This window comes from Gavialis gangeticus, unplaced genomic scaffold, assembly GCF_001723915.1.
Source record: "Gavialis gangeticus isolate Ggan-Ray unplaced genomic scaffold, GavGan_comp1, whole genome shotgun sequence".
In the NCBI taxonomy this organism is placed as follows: Eukaryota; Metazoa; Chordata; order Crocodylia; family Gavialidae; genus Gavialis; species Gavialis gangeticus.
This window is the reverse complement of record NW_017729004.1, coordinates 15,118,244-15,131,099: the sequence shown is the minus strand read 5'-3', so window position 1 is coordinate 15,131,099 and position 12,856 is coordinate 15,118,244. Positions and strand designations below refer to the sequence as shown.

The window sequence follows — 12,856 nt, the reverse complement described above, 5'->3', positions numbered from 1 at the left end:
ATGATCTTCTCAGGTCCCTTCCGACCCTAGAAACTATGACCCATGCAACATTTTCAAAAGTTTTATTCAGCACTGGTGGCTATTCTAGCTAAAGCTCCCACTAGCACAAAACATATTATGACTTGCTTTGTAAAACAAAGCAAGGAGCAAAATTCCTTATTCTGCCTCAACCCTTAGTGGTTGAGCAAGAGGCACTTTCCCTCTCAAAAATTAAATGATCATTTTTGTAGAAAACGACCTAATAAATTCATCAAGTTAGAAAAGCTAATGACATTGTACACCAATTTTGAACAAACAAAGCATGACATTGACAGACTTTCTTCTCTCTCCAAAATTTATTCTCAGGAGCTCAAGTTAGCATGAGGGCAGCCCACCTGAACAATACTTAAGCACCTTCACCATAGGACAAGATACTGCTTCAATACTGAATCACCTAAAAAAGGACCTGAAACACATTATGGAGCCTTAAAGCTTTTCCATTTCATGTCTGGACTTCAAGAAAAATATTAGTTACTTTAGATTTTTTTTAAGCTTCGCTATTACAACATACAGTCACCACCCACATCTGCCATGAATACAGCCCATTTTACTTGATTCTGGGTGCATTTTTTAAGAATAAGTTTCAAAACCACATAAAAAGAAAGAAACCAGGGGTTTCTAAACAAGTTGATCATCTTACCCTTCCACGTTTGATTATTTTTGGTAGTTTTTGTGCTCTGTGAATAAATACCGGTTGCTGAGCTTTGGCATGGGGCCCAGACACTTGCATCTCTGGGTAGATGTTATCTAAATACCACTTAAATGACTTGCAGTTCAATTTTTTCCTCAACTCCACACGGTCAGTAATGTTTCCATAGCTTCTGGTCCTTAGTTCAGGTCTTAGGGCAAAATATTGTTCCTACATCAAACAGAAATCAGGGAAGAAAGCAGATCAGCACCATCTACCATCTGTCTGGTACTCAGTTTTAACAGCACCTATTCCAGCACATAACGCAAACTACACAACTGTTCCACTTCACTACTGACCAAATGTATTAGTTCTTTTAAAAACTGACTCTAAAGATGTAATTATGGAATTCCAATGCTTATCATGCTTCAATAATTGTAATACCAAACATTTATGAAAGAGTCTATAGTCCCCCTATGAGCCTCTTCCAGGGTATCTTCCTGCAAATGAACATGGTTATGGATAACCTTAATTGTACAATTATTCTCATGGATTTCAATAGGACTATGCATGCAACTAAATGTTTTCACTTGCGCTTGCAGGATCATGCCTTTAATCTGGATTCTCAGTTAAACAGGGCTCATTCTTTCTCTAGCCTCAGCGCACGTAATGAAGATCCTACAGGCTGCATTTTGGTTGTGCCCGAAGTGAAGTAGTATGTGATGGCATTGGAAAGACTCGGATTCAGGCTCAGATATTCCCTCAGTTCAACCACATATACCCCCACCAAAAATGCAAAAGGAACTGATGTACTCCTCAACTGGCATAATATGGTTTGCAAAACATAATTTGCTGCTGATACGTGAAGAACAATTCCCCAGTTGATTTTCAAATCCCAGACTGTGACTGTACGTAACAAAGAAAAATAATAAAGAAGTTTAGAGAATGCATATTCAATGAGCCCAGAACCCTGGCACTTTGTTGAATAGATCCATATTATACACGATGGGTAGAATTTGCTGGTGAAAATGATGTGACCTTATTTTCATTTTCAGGACTCATCTCTGATACTGTAATAAAGACTATGTACCTGCTATTCCTGAAATTTTAGTGGGTTGTAAGGCACAGTGATGTTATCACTGATATTTCTGTGCCAGGAACAAGGAAGACAACGACGACTAACGCAAGTCTCACACACAGACCATGGATAGAGTAATTGTGCATTCACACAGGAATACATTAGGTACATTTTGTATGAAGTGTCTAATTGTGTATTATTGTTCCATCTTAAAAAGTTATAAAGTAGTTTAACTCTTCCTTTCTCCTTCAATGATGCAACTATGGTGTTTTACTTTTGCATTGTGTATTTGCATCTCACACTGAAGAGGTCTAAATTGTATTTGTCCACAAATGTAAAGATAAAATATAAAACGTAACTATTTTACTTTCTCTCTGCCAAATTATTTTACAAAACAGAAGAAAACATGTCACTTATACAACTCATACCTCTGGGAAATTCACCCTACAGTGACAAAGTCAATATAATCCTGGGACTAAACATTTTTATTATATTTAAAAAGAAGGAAGTATTTCCAGACCTATCTTTCACCCCTAAGTTTGCCATAATGAAAGAATGAAACTGTGGCTAGTTTCCAAGAACAAGATTAGAAACAGCTGAAGGACTCAACAGCCAACACAAGGCCAAAGTACAGATCCAAGGTAAAACCTTGTTAGAATCAGCATGTAAAGGCCTTCTCAAACAGCACAGTGTAATTGGGAACAAAACATGAAGCAAACCAAAGCTTCCAGGAAAACCAACATTAACTGTACATAATAAGCTAAAGTGGTGATGAAAGGACACCAAGGTGCCAAACAGGATAAAGTGCTGAAATGCTGGAAAACACAGATGAAATGGATGAAGCTAAAAAGCACCTAACACTGCTAGAGCATCAAGGTAAACCAGGTTGAGGCGGCTCAAAGCACCCGTGCACAGTGCTGTAAACCCAGATATAAACTGCAGATAGCAGAGCACAAGTGGCAAACACAAAACAGCTTTTAAGGGGTCGAGGGAAAAATTGTACCAGAGGCATCAAGAAGCAAAACAGCCTGCTGAAAGGTTGGACTCAAAAACAGAATCAGAACCTGGAAGGTAGAGAGCAACACACACAAACACAGTACAATTTCCCATCTGACCACCCCCAGAACTAAAGGAGACCCAAGGGGTCAGACTATTACCTGGGAAAAAATAAAAACCAGACCTGACTAACAGGGCACCAGCTAAAGGACACCTGCAGCAGTGCTGGCAGGGAACAGAGGCCTGGAGCAGTGTCTGAAGCACTGAAGGGATCTTCTTCAGTCTTGTCATACTCACTAACACTTCATGGTTGGATAGGAACTGACTGGCACATTTAGGGGACAGAGGCTGGAGGTCCAAGGAAGTACCCATACACTTCAGTGGACCATTCCCATTTCAATCCCTAGCCACCTCTTACCTTATATTCGTCCATCCACACATGTGCCAGACGCAGAGAGTTGTGTGCCATGGTGTCCTGCCCCCCAGGGGAGCCATATGGGCGCCTCTTACGGAAAATGTGTCCCACTCTGGAGCAAGGGATGATTAGTAGTCTGCCCCCACACATCCAGATCTGTCCACACAGAAGCAGAAGACACATCATTTTATAGCCCGTAAAAGGCTTATTTTTTAAGGGATGATAGCTGGGCCGTATTGTACATTCTTACTGCTCTGTTTTCAAAAGCTCATTGAAACAAGCTAAATCCAAACCAGTTTCCTCAGGCAGGGCTTTATTCTTAAAACAGGGCAATTTCCATGTCCAATCACCTCTATCAGCTCCCAGCCATTTTCCAAGCTGTTCAAAATAAAAAATTGCAAGTTATTTTTGGGAGGGGGGTTGGTTGTTTGTGTGTGTTTTTTAAATAACAAGATATATTTTCTTCATTCTCTTTTTACTTAAAAGTGGCCAAAACATTCTTCCTCAGTTTTTAATATTTAATCTTCAGACAAAAGCCCTGCAATGGACCTCTTAAGGACAAAAGGTGAAAGCTTTAGAAAGTTATGAATGACTAAAAAGAAGTTAGGCGTTGTCTACGCTAAAAAGGTTTAAGAACAAATGCAGTCAAAATAGCATACCATCTATGTGAACAGCTACACCAGAATAAATGTGATTTTTCCTGGATAAGAGAATAACTACTCTGCTAGAAGGCATCTTCTTACTGGTAAATCTGTATCTATATACAAGGGCTTTTATTAGTGCAATTATAATAGTTCCTTCAACTAGCACAGAAATCCTAGTGTAACTTCCAAGTACAGGCTCGCTGACACAATGGGCGTTCTCGTGTAACCTTAACTATTGCCTCCGCTACTGCTGTTGTAGTGCCCTTGACATTATAACCTGGAGAAAAGGATGTCATCATTAGCCAAACTCCTACACACTTAAAACATCCCCAAATTACAATTCTTCTCCACTTTAACAAGGCAATTTCCATTAAACAAACTATGTTAATCTTCACAAGTGGTAGTAGTTTAATGGGTTTCCCACATGGGCTGTATGCATGTTATACACACATCCTGAACAGCCTTCCCAAAGAGAGCCAAAAGGTACTAAACATTAACATGGTTATTCTACCTGACCTTCTTTCTAGAAAGTAAAATTACTAGACTGCAGGCCAAAAAAACTCCATTATGATCATCTGGTCAGATCTCCTGCATAACATCAACCACAAGCCAGTAATTCTTGTATCATGCCCAGAACTCCTGACTGAATTACATCTGACTTTGAAAGATAGCCAATCTTATTTTAATGGTCCCCTTACTTTGACTCTGAAATTTTTCTAGTTTCAGCTTCTAGCCACTGGATTTTTCTGCTAGGCTAAAGAGCTCTCCCCTCTCGGACATCATCTTCTTAATCAGCTACTTTAAGACTCCAGTCAAGTCAGCTTTTACCTTTTTCTCAGATAAGATAAACAGACTGAGTTTCTGAAGCCTCTCATTGGAAAGCAGGGTTACCAGATCTGGAATCATCCCTATAAGCTCTTTTCGGGTCCAGTTTCTTGTCATGTACAGACATCCCAATTGGGAGTAGTATTCCAGTAATGGCCTCAGTACTGCCTCTCTAGACTATTATCTCCTTACTGCCATTCTACTGCCAATGACTGTAGCCACAGCATCGCACTGGGTGGGAGCTCATACTTAGCAAGCGAGTCATCCTAATTTCCAATGTCTTTCCAAAGTCACTGCTTTCCACCCTTCAATGCCCTCTCATATGTGCTTCCTACCTCCTTTGCCCACAGAAAGACTCTGTTTGCAGAAAGAATTTCTTTCAAGTATATTTGTTACCGACTTCGCAGAGGTTAAAAACATTTGCCAGTAGATGATGCTGTTAATGAGCCCTGCCAGATACTTGCCCATACTTAATGACCAAATCAATGGGCCTACTGAATTGTAAGAAACAAATGTTGCGACAATGAAACTACTACTAAAAAAAACAACAGCTTTAAATGTAGTTTATTTTCACATATAAAAAGGACACAAAATATAGCAATGCTAGTGAAATAACTATGGAAAACCTACTGATTGTTCCATTTTCCCTCTCTCCAGTCCCACTGAGCCTACATCTTTGCATAATCACGAAGTGGTTTTGTACCCATCATCTAGAACAGATTTTGTTGGGTTTGTAAAGCCCTTTTGTGTGTAGAGAAATATAAAGTAAATAAACCTGTTTATATTCAGGGGCTCACTATAGGTGTTAAGTCCAATGAATTTCACAAAATGAGTTAAAAATAATCACAGGTATTATATGTGCCTGCATCTGCCTCTGTCAATTTTTATAGTTCTAAAATTATTTTGAAGTGTCACTTCTGATGCTGCATGAAAAGCCTCAAAGAAAAGCTCTAAAATGAACAAAAGAGCTGTCAGATATTAGAAAAAACTGGCTCTGATCTTCCACTTACAAATCATCTTCTAATTACTTTTAACAATACTAAAAATATTCAATATACTGAAAGCATCCTCTTACTGGGCAAAAATCTAACACAGTTTCAATACATTCAATAGCTATTCCAGTGCTAATGAATCTCTTCCTAGAGAAAAGGAAAGAAAGAAGAAGAGTACCCAACTATAAACATAAAAGGCAGTATTACCCGAAATGATATCTCCAGATTTTCACCTCCCCAAATATCCATGCCACTGTCATACTGTCCAAGCTCATTAAAGTATTCTCTGTCCATGGCAAACAATCCTCCTGCCATGGTAGGTGATCTGGAAGAGAAAAAAGGTCCCCATTGACAATTAATCCATTGTTAAAGGCAGATATGCAAAGAATACATCATTCTTACTTACATGATGTATATAAACATAACATGGTTATTGGAATTAAAAACAAAAGCTTAATACAACTGCTAAAAAATCAGTTCTCAAAATGCGCACTTTTTTGAGAACCAATTCTTTAGCAGTTGTATCATTTCATTTATTTATATTATAATATTTATACTTTATTGTATTAAAAATTATTATTATTTAAATATTGTTATAAATATGTATGTTTATAGTTTTTATTTTATTCATTCTCTCTCTCTTCCTCCCTCCCTCATGAAAGCTACACTGAAAAACTGTTTAAGTTGGGAGTTTCTCAATCTTTTTATAGTGGAACACAGGGGTTGCCCGCCTGAATTTCTGAAGATACAGCTCATCTTCCATGGCTGGAATCTGAAAAAAAAAAAAAAGCATAAGCCTTAGACACTACAAGAGCAGTTGAGAACAGGACTACATGCGAATAATGAACTCATCACCCTACTCTTTAGTGTCTTCAAGTTGAATTTCTGCCTCTTTAGCACCAAGAGAGTAGCTACATCTTTCTGCTTCAACTGATTAATTATGCTGCTCTTAATCCAGAAGGTATATATGCAATTATCAACCGTATATCTGTAAAGGCACATGCACACATACAAAGGTTGCTATGTACCTTTTCAAATGCAGAACTAATTTATTCTGAGGTTGCCCTAACTGGGAAAAATAGTAAATTCCAGGGTACACTATACTTAGTGGCATTTTTCAGTATCATTTGTATCAGGCAAGACCATCATCTCATCTACGCACAACCAAGACCAAGCTTCAATTGGTAAATCTAACAGGACTTAAAGAGTTTTTCTTTCATCTCAAACTGACTCCAAATCCAGAACTACAGATATACCATCATTAACTTATTATAACTCTTCTATAGTTATTTGATCATCATAGGGGTTCCCTAGTCCTCTTCTATGTAGTAAAGTCTTTAAATGAAGAGACTCTGGTATGTCACCATCTTTTATAGTTTAAAAAAATCTGTACATTAATTTCCATTCTATAAACTGAAGTTCTCCTGCATCACCTAGAAAATTTTGCTTATAATCAGGAAACCTCAGGGTACTGCTGCCCTAATAAACTAAATAGAAAAAGAAATAACCTTGCAAATACATCAGAAATGCTCATCATCCAATCCTAGTCGAGTGAAAAAAATGCAACAAAACTGTCATGTCTTGACCAGCCCTGGGTTTGGGTTCCCTTGTTTGGTCTCACATACCAGCTAACTACTCCAGGTTTTCACTGTTTACCATCTACCTTGAAAGAAACCTTGCTATTTGGAGACTTGTATAATCAAATGTGCTGCAGGCTGGGGACGGATGAATTGAAAGCAAAAATCTTTCTATTAGATAAAAAAAAACTATGCTTGGGGAGTTTCAAGAGCCCTTTAGAATATTATTTCAGCAATATGAGAGCCTTTCAAAAAAAAGTCAGACCCAAACTAAGAAAGTTTAGTCATCTTGGATGGTGGAACTCGATTAACGTTATTTGCGTTCTTCTCCAGTCACAGAGACGTTTGATGGGCCAAACTCCCTCAAAAGTCAATGGTGGCTTTGCCAAGAGAGAAGACTGCCTCTTCAAGCATATTACAGATCATCTTTAACAAAGGTTTCTAAAATGGAGTAAAAGTTAAGTTTTCTACATTACTTCTCTGCCAGATTTAAGAAGCCACCACCATGGTATTTTTCTAAATAGATTGGCTCAGCAATCCATCTCTAAAGTAGTAATACGAGATGTTTCCTGGATCCCTTAGATGAAATCTTATGACAGGAAGATGTGGAAATAATGTTGCATAGTCTTCAAACCACAGCATTGGAGCTGCTCAAGTCAACTTATAATATGTTAATTCCATTCCAATAACAGAGGAAAAAGACAATATAGCCAAGGTTTCAAGATCCATCTGGAAGAAAAACCAACAAAGCACCACATACCGCAATAAATACATGAATTACTTTCAGAAGATTTAAGTGCTTTCATTTTATGAAGTCTTGATGCCAGCAAATGGCGCTCATTTATGAACCTGAGAAAATAAGGACCTCTAACAAGAAAACAGGCAACAGTATCAGACTCTCCATACTGCTCCGACAACTTGAACTTTGTCACTGGAGGCCTCTCCTCAAAAGAATGACCTTTTCTTTCTCCAAACCTAGTTAATATACCCTCTGCTAAGATACAGTTTCTAATAGGGTGGCCATTTAATGGTCTGGTTACTGATCTAAAATAGGGACTAAACTGATACTGCCAAATTTCATATAGGTCACCAGAGAGCCACTGATTGAAAGATCCAAGAAGGTGCTCCAAGTCCTAGTGTGCTCAGTTTAACTTAGTTTTTTGCTTTGAAGAATACTCCTTTCAAGCACTCTAGGTGATCATTGCTCCAATTCAGAGTTGACTCCAGACAGTATTAATTATTTCAGATATTTGCCACAAAGCATGAGGCTATGGCTAATATTTTGAGGTAGCTTTCATATCCACGAATGTTGAAGTAGAAAATTTACATAAACAACAGTCCAGGAGGGGGGAAAAAAAAAAGTCTGAAAATCTGGACAGACTAAAATGAAAATGGGACAGAAAAGCTTTTTGGAGAACTGCTGTAATAGTTTTTCTGTTATCAGCTATGGCATTTGTCTTCTTTTACCAAGAGGAATTTCCTAAAGCTAGCAGTTTATTACCAACTAGTCAAGGCCATTCTGGAGAAAGATGCCATAGGGATATACAGACGAGTATCACTGTGAAAGTGAAAAATCAATACCACCATCTTTAATCCATGTGCACTAAGACATGGCACGCACACACATATATACACACCTATATATACCACACACACCCCCCCCCAATAAAGCAAGACACACCAATAAAATGTAAAATTGTTGCATAGTACATATCTACAATAACTTGTAAGAAACCATGTTTGTGGAATAACATTGCAAATACGATACTGTATAATCAATCATTCCCTAAAAATGTGTTTTTCTTGCCATTACAGGGCAGACATATTGGTTAGAAAGGGCTTTTTCTGTTAAGATTCTTAAGTTTAATCTTTTCCAAGGTAATTCAGTAAAAATGAACAAGACAGATACTTTGTAATTTAAGCTCTGCTTTTAAAGATGCATTTCCACATTTACTCCATAATGCTTAAGAAATGTTCTCTCTCTATCACAAAAAGACACTTGTAACCAATAGATTCCTTCACAAGTAATGCAAATCTTACTTGATTGGAGCAGTAGCTCCCTCGGGTCCTTCTAGTTCTGACAAAGGAACAAGATCCCATTTAAAGTGCAGGCCCCAGTTAAACCCTCCACGCACAACTGGAGAAGAACTGTAGGTAAGTGTATCGGCGCTGATTATGTCAATCACAGGGCACACCACTGTCTTGCGATCATCTCTGATTGGAGTCAGCAAAGGTTGCAACCACATCTCATTCACCTCGCAGTGACTGTCCAGGAACACCAGCACTTTTCCTGAAAAGAGGAGAACACATTCAGGTCTGTGATAACACTGTATATACAACAGAATTCTATTACAACCAAATTACTGTATGTTCAACCCCAAACAAAACAGATGGAAAACTGCCCGGAAGAGTTGACAATTTAAACAAAGAAAAAACTATCTACTGGGATATGTTCTATCAGAAAGGCAGAAGTACTTTTTAGAGGTGCCTGTACAAATGATACTAAATACAAACTTTTGAGGGAAATATGCAATTTTCAAATAAATCTCTGACAGTCAGTCTTTGCATGTACCGCCAGTCAACAGTGTACCTTGAAGCCTGAAGGAGGCCAGTACAAAATAACCCCAATACTTTGCTATATGCCACAACACAGATCTCAAAGTCATCTATGCTTCCACATATACTATGCAGAGTGAGAGAAGCAACATGCAGTAACACTGAAGGAAGCAGTTGGGCTCCCAACTGTGAGCAAGAACACTCTTGTTTCCAGCAAGTCTTAATTTGCACTGAAAGCATCTCTGCACCGACTTCAGGAAGAGCTGGACACAGACATTACTGCAGATATTTTCCCTTTGTTCAAAAAATGCTTCACAACTTTGACAAAGCTCAGGGGACTCTCTCCACTCAACTTCCACAATATACTTACACACCTATCCTCAAGAAACAACATCACATTGAGAAAAAGTGATAGACAAATAGCCACAGGAAAGAAAGACCCTGAAATCAATTATAAGCCAATGCAGGGACAAACGCAATAGGCTTCAAATGGTATGCTAGGGTTTTAGTGATTCAGCAAGATGATCTGTGGGGATTGCTGACTGCAGATAAAAGGCAGAGAGGTGTCAAGCCTTACTACAGGTTCTGATAAGTGCATGAAAATGTAAGTACCTTACTAGGTCAAAACAATTTTCCATCTACCCCAGTATCCTGTCTCTCCCAGTTGCAGGAGTGGATTGTTTAGAGAGTGTATATGAAGAGGGATATCTAAAGCAGGGGTGTCAAACTCATCCAGCCCCACAAAATAAACGTGGTTTTTTTTTTGCTCTAACAGGCAAGTACTCGGAGCATTTCCTTTGACAGTTCTGTGCAGTCTTAGCCAGATTTACTTATGACATCCTTTGTGCACAGAATTTTTATAGGAAACCAGTACACAGAGATGACATCAGTTCTGAGCTCAATGGATTCAAATTGTAGCCCCGCTTTACATTGACATAACGCAGACAGACTTTAAGGCCAGAAGGGGTCATTGTGATAATCTAGTCTGATGCCCTCCACTACATAGGCCATAATGTTTCACCCAGTAATTCCTACAACCTACCATTAGAGCAATGGTTTAATGCACTAACTTCAGTAGAGTCATTTCTGATTTCTGCTGGGGCAACAGCACTGTCAGGATCTATATTATTAAGGTCAGATTCTTCCAGACTTATGTTAAAAACACAACCACATTCCTTGAGAAGGGTCATTAACATGCATGGAAATACTTAACCTAATTAGGGATGGCAAAACGTGGCCTGCAGATGGCAGAAGTGATTACCAGGTTTAATCTGTGTAAAAAATTTTCTAAAGTTTTATTAGAGAGCAGAGTCGATGCAATATTGGAATAACTGCAGAGATATGAGAGAGAACAGATCACCCTGGAGTTCATGGTATAAAAATCTCAGCTGTACAAAAGGTAGTAAACAACATTACAGTCCTTCATTATCAGCAGGTATTTCCGGACCTTATAAAAAAGCAGCTCATAAACAGCTCAGAATAAAGCAATTATGTCAATTCACTGCTAAACTAACACCGTCTAGGAAGTTCAACCATGATTTTGTTTCTGTTACTATGCTAATGAGTAAAGCCACCAATTCAGAAGAGTTTATCCACAGCTCAGAATTGTCTGGCAACACATAGTTTCTCATGCCAAAGAATTTATCCATAAAGATAGCAATAAAAATGCACTCTGGGCACATAAAGCACCAGAAATCCTCTATCCCAATTAACTGTTGTAATGATAACAAAAAAGCCTCAGGTGAGAAGCAGTTCAGTGATGCATGAGAAACAGCAGCTTGCTTAGAGTTCTTTTAAACTGCTATCATGAAAAAAGCACAATACCTGGTAGATGAACAGCTGTCAGTGTGCAGAGATGAAAACTTCTGCATAATCCAGAATGTATTGAGATGGGGAAAAAGAAAATGCTGCACTGTTTCATTATTTTTTTTTTTTTAAATCAACTACTGTTGTTCTTTGCAATCACTGCAAATTCAACTACGGAAACAAACTCATGGAAAATGCGACTGCCTGTATCACTTCTACTTTTGCTAAAATAGAAAGGGCTACACACGATTTGGCCCCATATTCAGGTTTGGGGGTTTTGGTTATTTTTAATTATATGATGTATGGGCAGAAACTACTCTCATTTACACAAGGTAAATCCACTGAAATCAACTGACATTGTCTGGATTTAAACAGTCCTGTAAGGAGGGCAGGCTGACCTGATACTGTTAAGCACCAACTAATCTTATTTGTGCCTTGTGTTTCCTATGTGGGGGAGGAAAAAGAATTAACACACAAGGTGCACTGCAGCTATATTCAGACTGTGGCCTGGATTGACAGTTCCAATCTCTTTTCCTCATTAGCTTAAATCAATCAATCAGTCTTCATTTCCCCATGCATGAAAACCCTGACGTGTAGGAAAACTAGCAGAGTCATATGGACTCTTAGGGAAGTACATTCTGTCACCATTCTTCTTATGACCAGCTGGTTGTGGAATCAGATAGACAAAAAAAATAACAAACAATAGTCAAGTCCCTCACAAATTACATTTCTTGCCTTAGCACAAAAGAAATTCATAAACATCTTAGAATAGGGCAATTATAATGTCAATCAATTCAGTGCTGAGCCAATGCAAATTTTATCCATTTTTTTTATAGTAAGATTGTTTCCTAATCTCAAACTAGTATGCAAAACTGAGTCAAGTACAGGAATATCTGCATCTAGAAGCCATTTACATCTCAGAGCTACTCCTTCCTGAATTCTTCCATTTATTATGTCATAGTTTCATAGATTTAGGGTCGGAAGGGACCTAGTAGATCTTCTAGCCCGACCCCCCGCCAGGGCGGAAGAACAACAAAACCCCAAAACAAGAAACGGGACTCAAATGAGTCCAGCCAGGTAGGCATCCAGCCTCTTCTTAAAGACCCCCAGGGTAGGGGCCAGCACCACTTCCCTTGGAAATTGGTTCCAGCTCCTAGCCGCCCTAACTGTGAGGTAGTTTTTGCAGATGTCCAATCTATACCTCCTCTCCATCAACTTGTGCCCATTACTCCTTGTTATGCCAGCGGGCGCTAGGGGAAACAGCGTCTCCCCCAAACCCTTCTGGTCCCCCCTAGTGAGT

The 12,856-nt window shown here is 38.6% G+C and overlaps 1 protein-coding gene across 6 annotated transcripts in view; it reads right to left on the bottom strand.

The window, feature by feature from the left end:
- The window catches only part of GALNT11 (polypeptide N-acetylgalactosaminyltransferase 11), a 106,057-nt gene that overhangs the window by 32,149 nt on the left and 61,052 nt on the right, over positions 1-12,856 (bottom strand). For all 6 annotated transcript variants that reach the window (XM_019508129.1, XM_019508127.1, XM_019508128.1 and 3 more), the window contains exons 6-9: positions 9,235-9,484; positions 5,825-5,942; positions 3,160-3,312; positions 680-898 (exon numbers count right to left, since the gene is read on the bottom strand). In XM_019508129.1, the coding sequence (XP_019363674.1) occupies positions 680-898; positions 3,160-3,312; positions 5,825-5,942; positions 9,235-9,484 (740 nt within the window). The remainder of the gene's footprint in view (positions 1-679; positions 899-3,159; positions 3,313-5,824; positions 5,943-9,234; positions 9,485-12,856) is intronic.